The sequence below is a fragment of the Balaenoptera acutorostrata genome, chromosome 17 (assembly GCF_949987535.1).
Source record: "Balaenoptera acutorostrata chromosome 17, mBalAcu1.1, whole genome shotgun sequence".
NCBI lineage: Eukaryota > Metazoa > Chordata > Mammalia > Artiodactyla > Balaenopteridae > Balaenoptera > Balaenoptera acutorostrata.
Genome location: NC_080080.1, coordinates 45617083 through 45641493, shown reverse-complemented (window position 1 = coordinate 45641493; position 24411 = coordinate 45617083). Strand labels below are relative to the sequence as shown.

Genomic DNA, 24411 nt, shown 5'->3' with positions numbered 1-24411 from the left:
AGGGGAGTTCTTAAATTTCTCCTTCTTTTCTTTCTCCTCCTTGTCCTATCCCTCCCCCTCCTCCTCTTCCTCTTTTTCCCTCTTAAAATGTCTGCCATTGTTTTGGGTTATGGAGAATGTTGTCATCCAGAAGAAAGTAATTTCTTTTTAGCTAAACCTCACATGTTTGCAATCATCCTTCACATACACAATATTTTGTATCAGAAATAAGGTCTTAAGGGGCTTGTTGAACTTTCAAAGTCAAGAATTCTCCATTTTAGGAATTTATTCGTTGCTGGGAAGATTTTTTTTAAAGTATAAAAATGTGTACGAGTAGACTATTACAAAAATACTTTGAGTATTTGGATAAGTTTTAAAGGAGGATACTTCACCTTTTTGATTTATATTGTAAGGTAGGTACATATATTTTGAACATTTGAAAGGGCTGAACTCTTTTTATATCTCGAACTTTCCCCATACCCTTCCATTTGTAGCTTTCAGGTTGTGGAAATGGCAAAGAAGTTGCTACTAGAAGATGGTGGTTAGCTGGAAGTTGTTGGTGTATCACTTCAGGTTAGGTGATGTTTGTTTCTCAGGCATGAGAAATCATTAACCCTTTTAAGTAGATGCTGGGTAGGAAACAAATAAAAACCAGAAAGTAAAATGGTGATGATCTATAAGAGGCCTCCCAAAGGAGTTTGCTTCTCAAAATAAATGAAAATAAGATTTCTTGGCATACAGATAAGAACTTTCTAACATTCCATGTATGCATAAAATTCCATATATGCAAACAGGTTTCACAATTTCAAAGATTTGGATTGCTTGTATACTGCATTTAGCTGAAATGAAAATCCAACTCTCTGGAGTTCATCTTACCTCAATAATATGCTAATTTCCTCCTCATGGCCTTTAAGAGTTAGTGTCATAATTTGGAATTAACTAGTAAAAGATACTTGGGAAAAATTGGTTCAATATTTTTCTTAACTAATTGTGTTTTCAGGATGAAGATCAACAGACTATGAATCAGTGTGTTCCAACTGTACCTATACTACTGATTGATTGGGTATTTCCCTTGGGACATTTCTATTTGACAAACTGACACATAGATGCAAGCAGTTCAAATACATTTCTTTCTGCACTGAAAAATTTGTTCATATTCTCCAGAAATGGAAAATATGGTGTGGCCTTTTCTACATTTTGAAATCTCATGGCTAGTTTTCCATGCTGGGTAAATATATACGGCACCTTATGACATTCAAGGTACATCGCATATGTTGCACATTTTACAGGTTTCAAAGCTCTTTCATATATTATTTCACATTCATTTTACAACAATTCTGCAATATCAATAGGGCAGATATCATTCTAATTATTTATAGATCATGAGGCTTGGAAATTTTTAACAGGCTTTCTATAGTCACAAAAACTAGGATGTGTTAGAGCCAGAATCAGAACTTAAGTTTTCAGATTTGAGCCCAGAAAACTCCACCCTAATACAAGTTTAGAGTATTACTGCTTTTGGCCAAGGGGCATTGTGATATGATGGAAATGATATATTTTGCAATGTATGCTCTGGTGGTACTTAGATAGCACTTTATACTTCTCATTTTTATCACTGTGACCTCTTGAAAGAAGGAGATCTCATTGTTATTCTTTCCTTTGCTTTCTTTAATAGTTAATCTTATTTTCCAACAAGAATTTTAAGACCTGACCTAAATATTATAACTAACACATTAAGAGGATATATCAGTGTGACCCACTTTGTGTTCATTTTCCAGTGTGGATACTCATGAATATAATTTAATGTTACTTTCAAAGCAACAAATCTCTATGACTGAGTTTACATGGATGCATTCAGTCAAAGAGTGGGCCATCTCCTAAAAGTTCTTTCTCTGAACTAATCATTGCAATGTTAGTAGTTAGTAGAGAAAAGAGAATTGATTTTTGCTGCCATCTTTTGCCCAGCAGAGCTCAATGCACAGCTTCTACTCAGATGAGATGATTTTGTCTGGCCATGAAATAGTTTTGCAGTGGAGCATGATGCTAGGAGCAGAAAGGAAAAGTTTAAGGAGAATGACTTTCCTACTGATTCCTGGGTTTCTTAAGACATATACCTTTAACCTATTTCTGTCTTTTGCTCTTCTCCATATACACATAAGTCCTGATGTTTTCCTATTAATATTTGCCCTTTACACCTACTTGATGGAGTATCTAGTCAAAACAGTAGGTTTCCATTTCTCAGAACCTGGCAGAAACTCAAGAAATGGCTTTTTCTCCTCAATGCTTTTGAAGTTTTAAGCCTACTGGGTATAAAGTAGTGAATCATGTCCTTTGGATTTTTAAAAAAATATAGATATGATAATGCAAATTTTATTTTTCCCCACAGAACCCCATATATTAACTGATTTGAACATATTTTCTTTTTAGTAACATATATTATTGGGAAAAGAGAAAATAAGTAAATATTCAGAAAAAGACTGTGTTAACTTTAACTGAAGCACTTGTAATCATACCCAAAAACATCTGGGAAATCTTGGAAACTAGTAATGTTCTCAAGAAAACTCAAGCTATTGAATGTATAAAATTTAAGGAACACATTTCACATCAGTTCCCTATATCTGTGTACTGAAAATGAAAATGTGTCAGATATTAATCCTTCTAGGAAGCTTGGGAAGTTTCATCTTCCTTTGTCCTCTTAGGTGGCCATGTTTGTGCTACAACTGGGTAGTGCCACATTCCTGCTTACAGAGCCTGTGATCAGTGCGATGACAACTGGGGCTGCCACCCATGTCGTGACTTCACAAGTCAAATATCTCTTGGGAATGAAAATGCCATATATATCTGGACCACTTGGATTCTTTTATGTGAGTTTTTCCATATGTCTTTGTTCATATATTTTGTGTGTGTGTTTCACATAGTAAAATTTGGTTAATTACAATGCTGAAATTTTTCTATTTTAAAGCAACTTGGGCTTAAATAAAATCTTTTAGGATATTTTTAATGGGATTAAGGGTATGAAACTAGCTTAATTAGTAAAACCTACTAATTTGGGGAGCAATTCTTTGTAATAAACAATTAAATACGGTATAATTTGGGAACATGGTTGGAAAAAAATAGCTTGAATTTTTCTGTGACCAGATATGTTGCTAACTTCTAATGGAAGCCATCTACCAGGCTTGTGGCCCAGTGTAACAACAGTACACCTTACCACATTCTTTCCATATTGTGAACCCTGGTATAGATCAAATCAGAGGCTTGGTCAAAATTGGGGTCTGGAGTCCCAATAGCAGACAATCAGTTATTAAAAGTCACTTGAACCTGAGAGAGGAACACGTGTCCAGTTTCAACATATTATCCTAATAATTCCCCATTCTTCTTAGTCTCTTTTTGAAGCTGACCTAAAATCTATGACTGCTCAGGAAGTCACATCCTATTGGAGTTTTATAAGACAATCAATGTCTTGTTAATGAAGTTGAGAGCAACCAGACTTCATTTTATTTAATTTTATATTGTAGAGGAGGAAAAGTATATTTTCCTTCTATCCTTGAGGAACTGGAGCTCCTGTAACAAAAGACTAACAAGAGAAAAACAAACAAGTATATTATCATGTATATTTCATATACACATGGGAGAAACTCTGGGATTAGTAACTCAAAAGAAGTGGCTAGGATTTGGGTTTAAATACCATCTTCAATTAAAACAAAGGAATAAGAGTTGGGGGAAGCAAGTTATGAGAAGGTGACCATGAAAAATACAGTGAACATGGGTAAGGTTTATTATGCAGATTTAAATCGGTGCCTTCTCCATTGGTAAGAATCTCTTGTGATTTAGAGTCATCTTTTTCTTCCTGGTACTGAGAGGAAGACACCCTTGCAAACAGAGATTTTCTATACAAATGTAAGTTTCTCTATGAAAGGGTAACTTATACTGTTCTCAGAGGTTCCCTGTGTCTGCTGTTTCTCAAAATAATAAGCTAAAAATAATTCTTATACCAAAGAGGCATATTTTGGAGTGGCATATTCTGGTCTACTACAATGTAATGTTCTATACTGAATTACATTAATGTTTTATAATGAGAGTATTCCCATTCATAAAATTCTTGCTCTTAATCAAGGAATGGCTGAATAGTAGCTCTACATGTAGAAGTTTAATAAATTATCTAATTCCTGTTATTGAGGTGGTTTGTGGTATTTCACCATTATACACAGCTCAATGAAGATTTGTTTTATTCCTATGTTCTAGTTTGCATCCCTGATAATTTCATTGAGATGAATTCCTAGTTATGGAATCACTGGATTAAAATATTTTTGCCAAATATCAATCTGAAAAGCTGTACCAATTAATATTTACTCTCATCATTGTCAACTCTGATTATTACTATTTTTAAAATTTGCCATTTTGATATGTGAAAAATAGTATCACTTTTCTGTTTGTGTGTTTCTCTGATTAGTTGGTAAAGTAGTTAATATAGATAGTAATTGACAACACAAAGCTGGAAGCTTGTTCTGAATTTTTGTTATTTAGGTAATATCTTGCTCAGTGATTCATTCATTATAAGAAAGCTTAAAACTAAAACAAGAACACTAAAACTGGAAGTGGAAACAATATAATTCCAAGCTCCAGATCAAACAAAAGTAGACCAAAATAGCTGTAAGTTATCAGGTGACTGGCTGAGTTAAAACTTTTGGTGATGCCAGGTGTGCACCAACAGAACCAAATCACTACTAGATTCTGTCCTGATCTCCTGGCTGGGAACAGCATGCTTGTCTGTGCATGAGCAGTGTAAAGAAATGCGTGCAGGTTACAAGTTGGCTACTTCAGTCATATTCACATTACACAAATAATCATTCCTCTTTTCACTAGTTGTGTTAAAAGAAGCTGGATAGCCGGATATGAGAACATTTGGTCTTTCAGCTCGTTTCTCTGGTGGCAATATGCATAAAATGTTACATTGAAGTGTTTTGTGTATGCTTTTTAAAATTTTGTTTCCTTGGAAGGTAAACTGCAAGCTATTTTTTCTTTGCCTTGTAGATCAGACACTGTAATGTGACTTTTGGGGGTCTTTTGTAAGTTCTCATACAGAAATGTAATCAGATTTAGAAATATTGTTAGATGGCTGACTAAATTTGCATTACTCAGTTGGTGGAAGTTTGTATGCTTTGTGCAGATGGAAAACAAAGAAAAGTTGCTCTTGCTTTTCAAAGTCTCAGAGCCCTGCACTGTTAGGCACCTAGGTAGGAATGATGCTTTGGTTCTTGCCAAGGTTTCAAAATTAATGCTGATATTGCAATGTCAAAAATTGTGATCTGAGCATTAGATTAAGAAATAGATTTTGCATCATGCATAGGTTACACTGGGACATTTGGAAGGTGTGCTTTGGTGTAGTTAGGCTAAAAAAGAATCTGATGATAATAATGTAAATCTGAACTTGCCCATGGATCATTTAGGTGGGATGTGAAAGAGGAGAGCTGAACTCAGCACAGAGGTATAGAACAGAGGACAAAATAGAGGCCTTGATCATCAGGTCAAAGAACCTAGAGGAGAGTGATTTAACACATTTTTGGATTTTTTCTGCTTCTAAGTTCTCAAAACTGTTATATCCTTTATGAAAGCTACTCAGGCTGATGAAGGATAAAGAATATGTTACTGATATTCCTTGGAACATAAATTAATATCTAGACTATTTGAGACTCTTATACAATAAGCCAGTCACCACTCCCAATAGTCTCAGCTGGAACACTCAAATTTCCTAAAACAATTCAGAATTGGCCAATCAAAATGTGCATTAATTAATTTCAGTAATAGCAGTGCTTCTGGTCAACTTTGAGAGAAAACATAGCCTTTTGTCTTTATCTTGTTCTTAGGTCACTACATGTTGAGGTATCTTCCATCTGCCACTGCAATGGTTTCTACAGTGTCTTCTTCCTAGTGGATGCCTGATTCTGTTCTACTAAGAGAATCTAATTCTCTAGTTTGATTAGCTAAAATCTCTATCTCTTTGGTTACTTAGGGCTGGCAGATGTTCTTATTTCCATGGAACATTTTAAAGGATTAATTTGAATCAAATAAGGTTAGTGTTACATGCTCAGTTCTTCCCTCTCAGATTATAGAACACACTTCCAATAGATCCTTTTTTTTGACTTTTATAGTTGATTTACATTGTTTCAGGTGTGATTCTTTTTCAGATTCTTTTCCATTAAGGTTATTACAAGGTATTGAATATAGTTCCCTGTGTTATACAGTCAGGTCCTTGTTGTTTATCTATTTTATATATAGTAGTGTTTATCTGTTAATCCCAGATTCCTAATTTATCCCTCTTCCCCATTCTCTTTCCCCTTTGGAAACCATAAGTTTGTTTTCTATGTCAGTGCAATTTAAAAAGTGCTATATAAGTAATAGATACTAATCCTTTTCCTCTCTAGAGGACTGTTATCAGATAAGCAAATCTAAATAATAAAACAAAATTATATCATTTTTTCAACTTACAAATATAGATGATTCCAAAATTTATAAAACGTAAAAACTAGCTGCTATTAATGAGGGTTAGTCATCAGAAGTAAAGAAATGCTATGTTTTTTTTTGTTTTTTTTGTTTTTTTTTGTTTTTTTTTTGTTTTTTATTTTATTTTTGGCTGTGTTGGGTCTTCGGTTCGTGCGAGGGCTTTCTCCGGTTACGGCAAGTGGGGGCCACTCTTCATCGCGGTGCGGGGACCGCTCTTCATCGCGGTGCGCGGGCCTCTCACTATCGCGGCCCCTCCCGTTGCGGGGCACAGGCTCCAGACGCGCAGGCTCAGTAGTTGTGGCTCACGGGCCCAGCTGCTCCGTGGCATGTGGGATCTTCCCAGACCAGGGCTCGAACCCGTGTCCCCTGCACTAGCAGGCAGATTCTCAACCACTGCGCCACCAGGGAAGCCCAGAAATGCTATGTTTTTAATTTTATTTTTATTTTAAAATAGTTCCATCTATTCAGCTCAATCCCCCCCCAACCAGTTATAAACCCATTTAATAAATTATAGACAGTTCTGCAATATATTGTAAAACAAGCAGAAGCAATAATATTATGAGTCACTTGTCTTTGGACCCTGGCTCACCAGTTAAATGATTTAATTCCTGTGTTCTCAAATTAAAATTTTTTTCTATTTTGTTATATTTTTTAGCTTTATTTTTTAGACCCCACATATAAGTGGTATCATAAAGTATTTGTCTTTCTCTGTCTGACTTATTTCACTTAGCATAATACCCTCCAAATCCATCCAGGTTGTTGCAAATGGCAAAATTTCATTTTTTCGTGTGTGTGGCTGAGTAGTATTCCATTGTATATATATGGTATATATATACACACCGCATCTTCTTTATTCATTCATCTATAGATGAACACTTAGGTTGCTTCCATATCTTGACTACTGTAAACAATATTGCTGTGAACATTGAGGTACATGTGTCTTTTTGAATTAACATTTTCATTTTGGGGGATTAATACCCAGAAGTGTACTTGTTGGATCATATGGTAGTTCTATTTTTAGTTTTTTTGAGAAACCACCATAATGTTTTCCATAGTGGCTGCACCAATTTACATTCCCACTAACAGTGCACTAGGGCTCCCTTTTGAGAGATTTTTTTAAAAAGAAAAATAATTTTGAAGTTTATTTTAATACTCATTAGAAGGCAAATTCTCTAATTGATAAAACCAGAATCTAGAGAAAAAGTCTCACTATGTGAATTTTTGATGCCTAAAAGCTTCTGGAGAAGGCAATCAGAGAGCAGGAAGATAGCAGGTCAAGACCAAATAAAAATTTTTATCAAATTTAAATTTTTTGACTGCTAGTTGGTCCCACACAGATAACAGGGAAAAGACTAATTATTCTTGTCAATACAAAAATTGATTTTTTATACTGAGAAATGATGATGTATCTTTTTATTAGAAAGGATGTTTCCCCCCAAAAGGCACAATAAAACAAAAATTACTAGTTCATATTAGCAAATGTGAATTTCTTTGAGGTGGCGCCAGTGTCTCAGCCTGTAGCAGCCTATGATAAATTTGGCAAAGCTATTTTCACTGGCATGGCTTTATATGAGAACTCTTCTAAATAATTATGTACAGTTCTGTACATTAAACCCAAGAGCACAAGGCAAGCTTGGCAATATATTCACCTACCCTCTTTGGGAAGTTTTTATTTCCTTTTTTAAAATTGAGGAGTTTCAGAACCAGAAAGCAATTTCATTCCCACTCCCATCCCTGAAGTACAAGCAAAGCACTTTTCTAGTTTGGGTAGCTCTGAAGGCTATGAAGCAGGAACCAAGAATATTAACAAACTGGGATAGAAACATCAGAAGGAAATCAGAGCCAATGAAACATTTTCTTTTATAGAGAATGAGATCACAATTAAATATGTACAAATGAAGCTTATATGTGGAGAACAAATCTACTTTGAAGACACAGGCCCTCTGGGATTTCTGAATCAAGGACATGCTTTAGTAGTTTATGACAGCCCACATTTTCTCTGCAGTTATTGTGATATTTCTATTGTGAATTGTGAGGACGTTCAATACACCCTGAAAAATGGACAGAATAAATTGAAGGGGAGAGAAAAGGAATGTTAATCTGCAGCTTGAATCAATCAGGGTTATAGGGGAGAGAAAATGTGGCAGGTTTAATTTGGATATGAAACAATTATATGGGAATTTGTAACAAAAGTTACTTTAAAATTCTAAATCAGAAGGCAGATATTTTAGCAATTCAATTATCTTGGGCTAAGCTTTCCATCCCCCACAATTCACTGAAAAATGCATCAGCACAAAATCCAGTTGCTTAAGTAATTCAAATTAAACTTGGTTTTCTAAACAAGGGATGGCTGGATGCCACTTGGGCCTTGGCATGCTTGATTGTGAGTTTGGTGCAAGTGAGTTTTGTGCACCCATGCTGTCTCTAGCTGTTTAACATACCATACTTCCCCTAGATCACATTTTGGTTGGAGACTTAATGTATTCCTTAAAGCCGTAGTTTACTGGGATAAATTCCCAGTGTAAGAAGCAGTTATTGATCAGAAATATGTATATAAAATGATGTAAAGAATAATAGAATGTTGTAATTTTTTTCTTCCTTTTGGGGTTGTGTTTGTGTTCATGAAAACACAGACTGTGTTTGAGCTTTAAACTTAATATTAGTCTTGTTTTTCTATTAGTGTGTGCTACTTTGGGAAGTAGAGGGATTAGGGGAGCTTGATCTTAACAATAACCATTCTAAATTGTTTAAAGATATGTAGGCAAAGTTTATAGGAGACATCAAATTCTTAAGAACAGAGAGAACTTGTGCCAACATCAATTTTGGAATTATCATAGATGGCTTTAATGGTCCCTGAGCAGGAATCTAGATCTGCTTAGAGGTAGAATTCAAATATAATCAAGTTGGGGACTTCCTGGCAGGGCAGTTGTTGAGACTCCGTGCTTCCACTATAGGGAGTATGGGTTTGATCCCTGCTCAGGGAACTAAGATCCCGAATGCCGCATGGCACGGCCAAAAAAAAAAAAACATAAAAAAAAAAAAGACAAATATAATCAAGTTGAAAGCAAGTTGGGGCAGGGAGAGGGTATGCCTGGGCAATTGTGGTTCATGTTTAAAGGCTCGAAGGATGTGAAAGCTACCTTAAAAAACAAAAGCCGGGGCCCGCAGCAGACTTCAGTCTCATCTGAAAAGTGGGAGAGTTGGACTAAATGTGAGGTTTCAAAACCAGAAATATTCAACAGAATAATCTACACGTGGATGGGAAAATTTCGATTAGTGTGCATCCTTGATTCAAGAGTTTAAGAACCACTATAATGGATTTACTCAACAGATGTTAATTGACCACCTCATAGGTGATGAGAATACAGTTGAGAAATAACATCCCTGTTCTCATGGAGTTTTATTGAAATGCTGAGGTAGGGGCCATGTGAAGTAGGAAGGGAGGAGAAAAATTGGTGAACAAGATAATCTCAGATAGTGTTAAAGAAGAAAACCAGGCAGTGTAATTGAAGCAGATAATGTGATAGAGTGAAGAAGTGATTATGCTCACCTTATATTAATTGAGTAATTAAATGAGTCACTGTATATAATTGGCTAGCCTAGTGCCTGGAAATGTTAGTTCCCCCACTCTTCTAGAAAGTGATGAATTTTAAACAATCTCTCCTATTCTTTCCATCTCAGTCTGCCCTCCCACCATATGTTTGTGGTAGGGATAATATAAAAATTTCTTTCCATTCGAGGTGGAGAGAAGGAACTAAGGTGAATGCACTGTATAGATACAAGTATACTTTCACCAAATGTGTATATGTTAAGAAAAAACAGTCATGGTTCCTGTTCTCACAGTTTTTAGAATAAAATTGGAAGGCATTATTGCTTCCCTTGGATTGACGTGATTCTGCTGCTGGTGTTAAAGGCACAAGGCAGCAGGTGGGTAGAGCTTGTTTGTCTGAGAAGCAGATAGGTGCCATTGAATCCCACCACTAACAAACAAAATCAAAGACTCCATGCTCCATGATAGTCTCTCTTTCAAAGGGTGGCATCTCCCCTCCATATATCCCAAGGGAAAAAGGAAGCACCAGGGAAGTTTGGAAAAATTGTTTGCTGGACTGAAAGAAGAGAATAGTGTGTGAGGCATTGGTGAATGTGTTGCTCTAGGGTTCAGAGAACCTGAGTCACAGTCTTGACTCTGTCACTCACAAGGCAAGTCTCCTAGGATAAGGTAAGTTACAAATCTTTGGAGCCTTGGTTTCTACATCTGTAGAATGAGTACATTCAACTGGTTGATTTCTAAGGTCTTTCTAGCTCTGACAAGTGTCTTCTAAATACTGCCTTTGTTAGGCACTGTAGTTGAAATCCTTACCACAGCTATCCACCATGCCTATTTGTGACAGGTGCTTAATCAGTTGGCTGTCTCTCTTAATGGTACTAATTGTTTAGTCACTGTTACTAAAAGCTTTCTGTTTAGTTTCATTTTGTGTTTTATCTTGGTTACTTTTATCTTTGTTAACTTGAAGAGGAAGGAATTTACTAGGGTATATAGGGAACTCCAAAGGCAAAAGCTGTGAGTCCCTTTGTCCTCTGTATTGCTAGGGCTGCCATGACAAACTGTATAGACTGGGTGGCTTAAAAAATAGAAATGTATTTTCTCACAGTTTTGAATGCTGGAAATCAAAAATCAAGATGCCAGCATGGCTGGTTTGCTCTGAGGCCTCTCTCCTTTGCTTGTATATGACCACCCTCCTGCCTCTTCACATGGTAGCACCTCTGTGCATGTGCATTCCTGGTGTCTCTCTATCTGTCTTAAGCTCTTCTTTTTATAAAGACACCAGTCAGATTGGATTAGGGCCCACCCTAAAAGCATCATTTTAACTTAATTACCTCTTTAAAGGCCCTGTCTCCAAATATTATGGGTCACATTATGAGGTATTGAGGATTTGGGCTTCAACATATGAATTTTAGGGAAACACAATTGAGCCCATAACACCCTCTTTGCATTGTCTCAGCAGTGAGAAGCATTTTACTTGGTAACTGTGTTTGTAGCCTATGGCTACTGTAATAAATTACCATAAACATGGTAACAGCACACAAAAATTTATTCTCTCATTTACAGAGGCAAGAAGTCCAAAATCAAGGTGTCACCAGGGCCACACATGCTCTGGAGGTTCTAGGGGAGAATCATTCCTTGTCTTCTAGCTTCTGGTAGCTCCAGACATTCCTTGGTTTGTGGCTGCATCACACCAAACTGTGCCTCTGTCACCACATGGCCTTCCCCTCTGTGTGTGTGTCTGCTCCTCTTCTGTCTCCTATAAGGGTACTGGTCACTGGATTTTAGACAAATGTCTATGCACAGATTATGCCAAATGTGTTTTCAGACCAAAGTCTGAACACATGGTAACAAGCATGTATGAATGTTACCATTTTTCTAGAGATATTCCTGGATTTGTGGTCGATGACTGACTCAAAGTCATATATTGGGAATTAAGATTCATAGATTTCAGATCAGTACTTAATACCTACTACAAAGTAGTGTACTGTCAGATTTATTAAATGTTGCTGGTTATACTATCACTTTGTTGTTTCTCTAGTGAAACACAAACCTATTTTTCTCTGGGCACAGGTGTTTCTATGCAGGGCCTTCTTTAGAACTTCAGTAACAGTTGTACAAGGAGAAACTATTGAATGGGTATGACCGCGGAAACTATTTAAAGAGTATGACCTCCTTTTTTTCTTAATTAAATCCTGAATATGAGGTTTTCTTAGCTTTGGATTTTGCTTCATTCTTATAAAAACAGAGTGATTAAACACCTGATTATTTAGATCAGATAACATATATCAAAGATGGATTACTTGAGATTTACTGTAATAATAGGTTTAAAATTTAGATCAATGTCTTGCACAAGTAGAACCTTAATAAACATGTTGAGTAAGATTGCTTCTCCAAATAATAGCAGTAGCCATGTCATGATGGGATCTCCAGGTTTCCAGGGGCTACCTCAGAAAGATGGTGCAGTATTAGGATGTGAACTCACCTCTCCTTACAGAAACATCAAAATCACAACTAACTGCTGAATAACCATCAACAAAAAAAATGCTGGAAACTAACACAAAGAATATCCTACATCCAAAGAAAAAGGAGAAACCACAATGAAACAGTTGGAGTGGCATAATTATGATAAAATAAAATCCCATACCCATTGGGTGGGTGACCCACAAACTGGAAAATAATTATACCACAAAAGTTCTCCCACAGGAGTGAAAGTTCTGAGCCCCACATCAGGCTCCCCAGCCTGGGGGTCTAGCAATGGGAGGAGGAGCCTCCAGAGAATCGCTTTGAAGGCCAGTGGTGTTTGATTGGAGGAATTCCACAAGACTGGGGGAGACAGAAACTCCACTCTTGGAAGCCACACACAAAGTCTCATGTGCACCAGGACATGGTGAAAAAAGCAGTGACCTCATGAGTGTTGGGTTCAGACCTAGCTGGTAGAATTGGAGGGTCTCCTGTGGAGGCAGGGGGTGGTTGTGACTCACTGAAGGGACAAATACATTGGCAGTGGTAGTTCTGGGGAGTACTCAATGGCATGAACACTCCTGGAGGCTGCCATTTTTCCACCAAGAGGGGGCCCCACACAACAGCCTGTAGGCTCCAGTGCTGGGACACCTCAGGCCAAACAACCAACAGGGCAGCAACACAGCCCCACTCATCAGCAGACAGGGTGCTTAAAGTCTTCCTGAGCACACAGCTTCCTGCTAAACACATCCTTTGACACAGCCCTGCTCACCAGAGGGACAAGACCCAGTTCCACAAACCAGTGGGTAGAAACATGTCCCTCCCATCAGGAAGTCTGCACAAGTCTGTTAGACAGCCTCACCCACCAGGGGGCAGAGAGCAGAAGCAAGAAGAACTACAGTCCTGCAGCCTGTGGAATGGAAACCACAATCACAGAAAGTTAGACAAAATAAGCCAGCAGAGGAATATGTTCCAGATGAAGGAACAAGATAAAACCCCAGAACAACTAAGTGAAGTGGAGATAGGCAATCTACCCAAAAAAGAATTCAGAGTAATGATAGTAAAGATAGCCAAGATCTTGGATGAAGAATGGAGGCACAGATCAAGAAGATATAAGAAATGTTTAACAAAGAGCTAGAAGAAATAAAGAACAAACAAACAGAGATGAACAATACAATAACTGAAATGAAAAATACACTAGAAGGAATCAATAGCAGAATAACTGAGGCAGAAGAACGGATAAGTGATCTGGAAGACAGAATGCTGGAAATCACTGTCGTGGAAGAGAATAAAGAAAAAAGAATGAAAAGAAATAAGGACAGTCTAAGAGACCTCTGGGTAAACATTAAAGTCACTGACATTTCCATGGCAGGGGTCCCAGAAGGAGAAAAGAGAGAGGAAAGACCTGAGAAAATAATTGAAGAGATAATAGATGAAAACTTCCCAAACATGGGAAAGGAAACAGTCACCCAAGTCCAAGAAGCACAGAAAGTCCCAGGCAGGAAAAACCCATGGAGGAACATGTCAAGACACAGAGTAATCAAACTGACAAAACTTAGAAACAAAGAAAAAATGTTAGAAGCATCAAAGGGAAAAGCAACATAACAAACAAGGTAATTCCCATAAGGTCATCAGCTGATTTCTCAGCAGAAACTCTGTAGTCCAGAAGGGAGTGGCATGATATATTTAAAATGATGAAAGGGATGAACCTACAACCAAGAATACTTTACCCAGCAAGGCCCTCATTCAGATTCGATGGAGAATCAAAAGTATTACAGAAAAGAAAAAGCTAAGAGAATTCATCACCACCAGACCAGCTTTGCAACAAATGCTAAAGGAACTTCTCTAGGTGGAAAAGAAAAGGCCACAACTAGTAAAAAGAAAAATATGAATGGAAAAGCACACCGGTAAAGGCAAACATACAGGAAAGGTAGGAAATCATCCACACACAAATATATCAAAACCAGCAATCGTGAGACGAGGAGAGCACAATGCAGGATATTGGAAGTGCATTTGAAAATAAAAGACAAGCAACTTAAAACAATCTTGTTTATTTATAGACTACTGTATCAAAACCTCATGATAACTGCAAACCAAAAATCTACAAGAGATAAACACACAAAAAAGAAAAAGGAATCCAAACACAGCACTAAAATTGTTATCAAATCACAAGAGAACAAAGAGGAAGGGAAGAAAAAGACCTAGAAGAACAAATCCAAAACGATTAAGAAAATGGCAGTAAGAATATACAAAATCGGTAATTCCCTTAAATGTAAATGGATTAAATGCTCCAACCAAGACATAGACTGGCTGAATGGATACAAAAACAAGACCCATATATATGCTGTCTACAAGAGACCCACTTCAGATCTAGGGACACATAGAGACTGAAAGTGAGGGGATGGAAAAAGTTATTCCATGAAAAGCGAAATCAAAAGAAAGCTGGAGTGGCAATACTCATATCAGACAAAATTGACTTTAAAATAAAGACTGTTACAAGAGACAAAGAAGGGCACTACATAGTGATCAAGGGATCAATCCAAGAAGAAGATACAACAATTGTAAATATATGTGCACCCAACATAGGAGAACCTCAATATATAAGGCAAATAAAACAGCCATAAAAGGAGAAATCAACAGAAACACAATAGTGGGGGACTTTAACACCACTCTCATCAATGGACAGATCATCCAGACAGAAAATCAATAAGGAAACACTGGCCTTAAATGACACATTAAACCAGATGGACTTTATTGATATTTATAGAACATTCCACCCAAAAGCACCAGAATACACATTCTTCTCAAGTGCACATGGAACATTCTCCAGAATTGATCACATGCTGGGCCAGAAAGCACGCCATTGTAAATTTAAGAAAATTAAAATCATATCAAGCATCTTTTCTAACCACAATTCTATGAGTTAGAAACCAACCACAAGGAAACAACTGTAAAAAAACACAAACATGTGGAGGATAAACAATATGCTACTGAACAACCAATAGATCACTGAAGAAATCAAAGAAGAAATAAAAAAAAATACCTAGAGACAAATAACAATGAAAACACAATGATCCCAAACCTAAGGGATGCAGCAAAAGCAATTCTTTTTAAAATTAATTAATTTATTAATTTTAATTTTAATTTTTTATTGGAGTAAAATTGCTTAACAATGTTGTGTTGGTTTCTGCTGTACAATGAAGTGAAACAGCTATATATATACCTATATCCACTCTCTCTTGGATTTCCCTCCCACCTCCCCATCCCACCCACCTAGGTCATCACAGAGCACTGAACTGAGCTCTCTGTGCTATACAGCAGGTTCCCACTAGCTATCTATTTTACACACGGTAGTGTATTTATGTCAAACCTAATATCCCAGTTCATCCCACCCTCCCCTTACCCCCCATGTCCACATGTCCGTTCTCTATGTCTACATCTCTATTTCTGCCCTACAAATAAGTTCATCTGTACCATTTTTCTAGATTCCACATATATGCATTAATATACAATATTTGTTTTTCTCTTTCTGGCTTACTTCACTCTGTGTGACAGACTCTAGGTCCATCCATATCTCTACAAATGATCCAATTTCATTCCTTTTTTTTTTTTTTTTTTTTTAAAGGATGGTCTTTTTTTTTTTTTTTTTTTTAAATTTATTTATTATTTATGGCTGTATTGGGTCCCCGCCTCTGTGCGAGGGCCTTCCCCAGCTGCGGCAAGCGGGGGCCACTCCTCATCGCGGTGCACGGGCCTCCCACTATCGCGGCCTCTCTTGTTGTGGAGCACAGGCTCCAGACGCGCAGGCTCAGCAACCGTGGCTCACGGGCCCAGTCGCTCCGCGGCATGTGGGATCCTCCCAGACCAGGGCTCGAACCCGTGTCCCCTGCATCGGCAGGCAGACTCTCAACCACTGCGCCACCAGGGAAGCCCCTCATTCCTTTTTATGGCTGAGTAATATTCCGTTGTATGTATGTACCACATCGTCTTTATCCATTCATCTATTGTTGGACATTTAGGTTGTTTCCATGTCCTGGCTATTGTAAATAGTGCTGCAATGAACATTGTGGTACATGTATCTTTTTGGATTATGGTTTTCTAAGGGTATATGCCCAGTAGTGGGATTGCTGTGTCATATGGTAGTTCTATTTTTAGTTTTTTAAGGAATCTCCACAATGTTCTTCATAGTGGCTGTATCAATTTACATTCCCACCAACAGTGCAAAAGGGTTCCCTTTTCTCCATACCCTCTCCAGTTTTTATTGTTTGTAGATTTTTTGATGATGGACGTTCTGAGCAGTGTTAGGTGATACTTCATTGTAGTTTTGACTTGCATGTCTCTAATAATTAGTGATGTTGAGCATCTTTTCATTTGCCTCTTGGCCATATGTATGTCTTCTTTGGTGAAATGTCTATTTAGGTCTTCTGCCCATTTTTTGGTTGAGTTGTTTGTTTTTTTGATACTGAGCTCCATGAGCTGTTTCTATATTTTTGAGATTAATCCTTTGTCTATTGCTTCATTTGCAAATATTCTCTCCCATTCTGAAGGTTGTCTTTTCAGCTTGTTTATGGTTTCCTTTGCTGTGCAAAAGCTTTTGAGGTTCATTAGGTCCCAATTGTTTATTTTTGTTTTAATTTTCATTACTCTAGGAAGTGGGTCAAAAAAGATCTTGCTGTGGTTTATGTCAGAGTGTTTTTCCTATGTTTTCCTCTAAGAGTTTTAAGTATCCAGTCTTACATTTAGGTCTTTAATCCATTTGGAGTTTATTTTTGTGTATGGTGTTAAGTAGTGTTCTAATATCATTCTTTTACATGTAGCTGTCCAGTTTTCCCAGGACCACTTATTGAAGAGGCTGTCTTTTCTCCACTGTATGTTCTTGCCTCCTTTGTCATAAATTAGGTGACCATTAGTGTGTGGGTTTATCTCTGGGCTTTCTATCCTGTTCCATTGATCTATATTTCTGTTTTTGTGCCAGTACTATACTGTCTTGATTAATATAGCTTTGTAGTATCTTTTGAAGTTGGGGAGCCTGATTCCTCCAGCTCTGTTTTTTTTTTTTTTTTTTCTCAAGATTGCTTTGGCTATTTGGGGTCTTTTGTGTTTCCATACAAATTGTGAAATTTTTTGCTCTAATTCTGTGAAGAATGCCATTGGTAGTTTGATAGGGATTGCATTGAATCTGTAGATTGCTTTGGGTAGTATAGTCGTTTTCACAATATTGATTCTTCCAAACCAAGAGCATGGTATATTTCTCCACCTGTTTGTGTCATTTTGATTTCTTTCATCAGTGTTTTATAGTTTGCTGCATACAGGTCTTTTGCCTCCTTATGTAGGTTTATTCTTAGGTATTTTATTCTTTTTGTTGTGATGGTAAATATGATTGTTCCTTAATTTATCTTTCTGATTTTTCATTATTAGTGTATAAGAATGTGAGAGATTTCTGTGCATTAGTTTTGTATCCTGCAACCTTACCAAATTCGTTGATTAGCTCTAGTAGTTTCCTGGTGGCATCTTTAGGATTATCTATGTATAGTATCCTGTCATCTGCAAACAGTGACAGTTTTACTTCTTTTCCAAATTGTATTCCTTTATTTCTTTTTCTTCTCTGATTGCCATGGCTAAGACTTCCAAAACTATGTCGAATAATAGTGGCAAGAGTGGACACCCTTGACTTGTTCCTGATCGTAGAGGAAATACTTTCAGTTTTTCACCATTGAGAATGATATTTGCTGTGGGTTTGTCATATATGGCCTTTATTATGTTGAGGTAGGTTGCCTCTATGTCCATTTTCTGGAGAGTTTTCATCATAAATGGGTGTTGAATTTTGTCGAAAGCTTTTTCTGCATCTATTGAGATGATCATATATTTTTTATTCTTCATTTTGCTAGTTTGATGTATCACATTGATTGATTTGTGTATATTGAAGAATCCTTGCATTCCTGGGATAAACCCCACTCCATCATGGTCTATGATCCTTTTACTGTGTTGTTGGATTCTGTTTGCTCATATTTTGTTCAGGATTTTTGCATCTATGTACATCAGTGTTACTAGTCTCTAATTTACTTTTTTTGTGATATCTTTGTCTGGTTTTGGTTAACAGCATGATGGTAGCTTCGTAGAAAGAAATTTGAAGTGTTCCTCCCTCTGCAATTTTTTGGAAGAGTTTGAGGAGGATAGGTGTTACCTCTTCTCTAAATGTTTGATAGAATTCAGCTGTGAAGCCATGTGGTCCTGGACTTTTGCTTTTTGGAAGATTTTTAATCACAGTTTCAATTTCAATACTTGTGATAGATCTGTTTATATTTTCTAATTCTTCCTGTTTCAGTCTTGGAAAATTGTACCTTTCCAAGAGTTTGTCCATTTCTTCCAGGTTGTCCATTTTATTCACATATAGTTGTTTGTAGCAGTTTCTTATGATCCTTTCTATTTCTGTGGTGTCTGTTGTAATTTCTCCTTTTCCATTTCTAATTTTATTGATTTGAGTCCTGTCTGTTTTTTTTTTCTTGATGAATGTGGCTAAAGGTTTATCAATTTTGTTTATCTTCTCAAAAAACCCGCTTTTAATTTTATTTATCTGTGCTATTGTTTTCTTCTTTTCTATTTCATTTATTTCTGTTCTGATCTTTATGATTTCTTTCCTTCTACTGACTTTGGATTTTCTTTCTTCTTCTTTCTCTAGTTGCTTTAGGTGTAAGGTTAGACTGTTTATTTGAGATTTTTCTTGTTTCTTGAGGTGAGATTGAATTGATATAAACTTCCCTCTTAGAACTGCTTTTGTTGCATTGCATAGGTTTTGGGTTGTCTTGTTTTTGTTGTCATTTGTTTCCATGTATTTTTAAAAATTCTTCTTCGATTTCTTCAATGATCTCTTGGTTATTTAGTAGTGCACTCTTCAGCCTCCATGTATTTGTGTATTTTCCATTTTTTTTTATTTTTCCTGGTAATTGATTGCCAGTCTCATAGCATGTGGTCAGAAAAGATGCTTGATACAATTTCAATTTTCTTAAATTTTCTGAGGCTTGATTTGTGACCCAAGATGTGATCTATCCTGGAGAATGTTCCATGTGCTCTTGAGAAGAAAGTGTATTCTGCCACCTTTGGGTGGAATGTCCTATAAATATCAGTTAAATCTGTCTGTTCTATTGTGTCATTTAAAGCTTGTGTTTCCTCATTTATTTCTGTGTGGATGATCTGTCCATTGGTGTAAGTGGGGTGTTAAAGTCCCCTACTATTATTGTGTTACTGTCAATTTCCCTTTTTATGGTTGTCAGAATCTGCCTTATGTACTGAGGTGCTCTTATGTTGGGTACATAAATATTTATATTTGTTATAACTTCTTCTTGGATTGACCCCTTGATCATTATGTAGTGTCCTTCCTTGTCTCTTGTAACACTATTTTAGTGTCTATTTTGTCTGATATGAATATTGCTACTCCAGCTTTCTTTTGATTTCCATTCGCATGGAATATCTTTTTCCAGCCCCTCACTTTCAGTCTGTATGTGTCCCTAGGTCTGAAATGGGTCTCTTGTAAGCAGCATAAATATGGATCTTGTTTTGGTATCCATTCAGCCAGTCTGTGTCTTTTTGTTGGAGCATTTAATCCATTTACATTCAAGGTTATTATCAATATGTATGTTCCTATTACCATTTTCTTAATTGTTTTGGGTTTGTTCTTTGGAGTTTTTTTTCTTCTCTAGTGTTTCCCGCCTAGAGAAGTTCCTTTAGCATTTGTTATAAAGCTGGTTTGGTGGTGCTGAATTCTCTTAGCTTTTGCTTGTCTGTAAAGCTTTTGATTTCTCCATCAAATCACAATGAGATCCTTGCTGGACAGAGTAATCTTGGCTGTAGTTTTTTTCTCTTTCATCACTTTAAGTATATCCTGCCACTCCCTTCTGGCCTGCAGCGTTTCTGCTGAAAAATCAGCCAATAACCTTGTGGGGATTCCTTTGTATGTTATTTTTTGCTTTTCCCTTGCTGCTTTCAATATTTTTCTTTGAATTTAATTTTTGTTAGTTTGATTAATATGTGTTTTGGTGTGTTTCTCCTAGGGTTTTTCCTGTATGGGACTCACTGCACTTCCTGGCCTTGATTATTTCCTTTCCCATGTTAGGGAAGTTTTCCACTATAATCCCTTCAAAAATTTTCTCATACTCTTTCTCTTTTCTCTTCTTCTTCTGGGACCCCTATAATTCGAATATTGGTTAGTTTAGTGTTGTCCCAGAAGTCTCTGAGATTGTCTTCAATTCTTTTTATTCTTTTTTCTTTATTCTGCTCCTCGGCAGTTATTTCTACCATTCTGTCTTCCAGCTCACTTATTTGTTCTTCTCCCTCAGTTATTCTGTTATTGATTCCTTCTAGTGTAGTTTTCATTTCATTTATTGTGTTGTTTGCCTCTGTTTGTTCTTTAGTTCTTCTAAATCTTTGTTAAACGTTTCTTTTATTTTCTTAATCCATACCTCCATTCTCTTTCTGAGATTCTGGATCATGTTTACTATCATTACTCTGAATTATTTTTCAGGTAGGTTGCCCATTTCCTCTTCATTTATTTGGTCTTGTAGGTTTTTACCTTGCTCCTTCATCTGTGACATATTTTTTTGTCATCTCATCTTTTTATTGATTGATTGGATTGTGTTCCTGTCTTACTGGTTGTTTGGCCTGAGGCATCCAGCACTGGAGTTTGTAGACTGTTGGGTAGAGCTGGGTCTCAGTGCCAAGATGAGGACATCCAGGAGACCTCACTCTGATGAATATTCCCTGTGGTCTGAGGTTCTCTGTTAGTCCAATGGTTCAGACTCAGAGCTCTCACTGCAGGAGCTGTGGCCCAACCCCCAGCTCACGTCCCAAGATCCCTCAAGCCATGCAGAGTGAGAAAAAGAAAAAACGAAAAAAAGGAGCAGAAAATAGCAAAGAGTAAAAAATAAAATAAGATTAGAAAAATAAAAGATATGTTAGAAAGATAAAAAATAAAAATACAGATGAAACAACAACTGAAGGTAAAACAGAACCGCAATAGTGAAAAAGAGGAGGAAAAAAAAGCCAGAAAAGGCTTTCGCTGTGTGGGGCTGGGGCTTAGGAAGGGGCAGGGTTTAGGTGGTGGGCGGAGCCTATGCTTAGGATGCACACAGCTAAGGGGGCTAGGGGGTTGGGCTTTGGCTCAGTGTAGCACAAGGCACCCATCAGTGCTTCTGGCCTTGGAGGGTGGAGGACCAGGTCCAGGACCCCAGCAGGCTCACTGGGCCTGAGTGGGTGGGGGAAATGCCTGCAGTGCTTCCCCTGATTCCCTGGCCCTGGAGGGTCCCCCCAACCACCTCTCCTCCTTTTCCCCCCTCCTCCTTCCCTCCTACATCCCTAGGACCCCTACAGCTGGAGGTGGCCTCAAAGGGCAGAGTACCAGGCCTGGGAACCCAGCAGGCTTTCCAGGGCCCAAGTGAGTGTGGGAAGTGCCCTGCATGCCTTCCTTGATCCTCAGATCCCAGACAGCCCCTCCCCATCTGCCTCTCCTCTTTTCCCCCACCTCCTTCCTACTCCTCTAGGACCAACGTGGCCTGGAGGGGGCCTCGGAGGGCAGGTGACCCGGCCTGGGAGCCTGGCAGGCTTCTCAGGGTTGAGTGGGCAGGTGAAAGGCCTGCTGCACCTCCCCTGATCCTCCTGTTGTAGAAGGTCACCCACCCACCATCCACCTCTTCTACTCTTTCCCTCACCTCCCTCCCTCACAGGCTCCTAGGACCCACGAGTCTGGAGAGGGCCCCAGAGGATGCAGGACCAGACCCAGGAGCCCAGCAGCATTCCTGGGGCTCAAGAGCGTGGGGGAAATGTCCCCCACACCTCCCCTGATCCTCCAATCCTAGAGGGCCCCTCCATGTTTGCTTCTCCTGGTATTCCCCCTTCTCCCTCCTTCCAACGCCCCTAGGACCCACGAGGTCAGAGGGGGCCCCAGAGAATGGAAGACCCGGCCTGGAGCCCTGCAGGCTTCCTGGGGTCCAATTGGGCAGGCGAAATGCTAGGCATGCTCCCCTGTGATCCTCCGAGACCCTTGAGGGTCCCTCCAGGCGTGGGAACCCCTCCCCTCCCAGCCACCCCTCAGGGGCACCAGTCCTGTCCAGCCTCCACTTCTCCTCCCCCCTCACTCCCCCCACGTCCTACTTGGTCACTTGGGGGTTCCTCCCATTTCTTTGGGCAGTGAGGTCCCCCAACAGTGTCTGGCAGGTGCCCTATGTGGGGAGACATGAACTCTGTATCCTGCCCCACTACCATCTTCACAAAAGCCGTTCTAAGAGGGAAGTTTACAACAATACAATCTTACCTCAGGAAACAAGAAAAATCTGAAATAAACAACCTAACCTTACACCTAAAGCAACTAGAGAAAGAGGAACAAACAAAACCCAGAGTTAGTAGAAGGGAAGAAATCATAAAGATCAGAGCAGAAATTAATGAAAAGAGATGAACAAAATAATAGAAAAGATCAATGAAACTATAAGCAGGTTATTTGAAAAGATAAACAAAAATGATAAACCTTAACCACACTCATCAAGTAAAAGGGGAGAGGGCTCAAATCAATAAAATTATAAATGAAAAAGAAGTTGTAATGGACACCACAGAAATACAAAGGATCATTACAGACTACTACAAGCAACTATATGCCAATAAAGTGGACAACTTAGAAGAAATGGACAAATTCTTAGAAAGATACAACCTTCCAAGACTGAACCAGGAAGAAATAAAAAATATGAACAGACCAATCACAAGTACTAATATTGAAACTGTGATTAATAAACTCCAAAAAAAACAAAAGTCCAGGACCAGATGGCTTCACAGGAAAATTCTATCAAACATTTAGAGAAGAGTTAACACCTATCATTCTGAAACTATTCCAAAAAATTGCAGTGTTTGGAACACTTCCAAACTCATTCTATGATACCAACATAACCCTGACACCAAAACCAGGCAAAGATACCACAAGAAAAGAAAATTACACGTCAATAACACTGATGAACATAGACAGAAAAATCCTCAACAAAATACTAGCAATCTGAATCCAACAATACATTAAAAGGATCATACACCAAGATCGTGTGATTTATCCCAGGGATACAAGGATTCTTCAGTACACACAAATCAATCAATGTGATACACCACATCAACACACTGAAGAATAAAAACTATATGATCATCTCAGTAGATGCAGAAAAAGCTTTTGACAAAATTCAACAGCCATTTATGATAAAAGCTCTCCAGAAAGTGGGCATAGAGGAAACATACCTCAAAATAATAAAGGCCGTATATGACCAACCCACAGCTAACATCATATTCAATGGTGAAAAGCTAAAAGCATTTCCTCCAAGATCAGGAGGAAGACAAGGATGTTCACTCTTGCCACTTTTATTCAACATAGTTTTGGAAGTCCTAGCCATGGCAATCAGCAAAGAAAAAGAAATAAAAGGAATCCAATTTGGAAAAGAAGAAGTAAAACTGTCACTGTTTGCAGATGACAGGATACTATACATAGAAAATCCTAAAAATGCTACCAGAAATCTCCTACATCAATGAGTAAAGTAAATTTGCAGGATACAAAATTAATACACATAAATTTGTTGCATTTCTATACACTGGCAATGAAGGATCAGAAAGAGAAATTAAAGAAATGATCCGATTTATCATCATATCAAAAAGAATAAGATACCTAGAAATAAACCTACCTAAGGAGGCAAAAGACCTGTACTCCAAAACTTTAAGACGCTGATGAAGAAATCGAAGATGACACAAACAGATGGAGAGATATACCATGTTCTTTGATTGGAAGAATCAATATTGTCAAAATGACTATACTACTCAAGGCTATCTACAGATTCAATGCAATTCCTATAAAATTACCAATGGCATTTTTCACAGTACTAGAACAAAAAACTTTACAATTTGTACGGAAA

General features: G+C 37.8%; 1 protein-coding gene across 1 annotated transcript in view; it reads left to right on the top strand.

Annotated features, from left to right (window-relative positions):
* The window catches only part of SLC26A7 (solute carrier family 26 member 7), a 199116-nt gene that overhangs the window by 95566 nt on the left and 79139 nt on the right, over positions 1–24411 (top strand). Inside the window, exon 4 of the mRNA XM_007177491.2 lies at positions 2679–2843. Within this exon, the coding sequence (XP_007177553.2) occupies positions 2679–2843 (165 nt within the window). The remainder of the gene's footprint in view (positions 1–2678; positions 2844–24411) is intronic.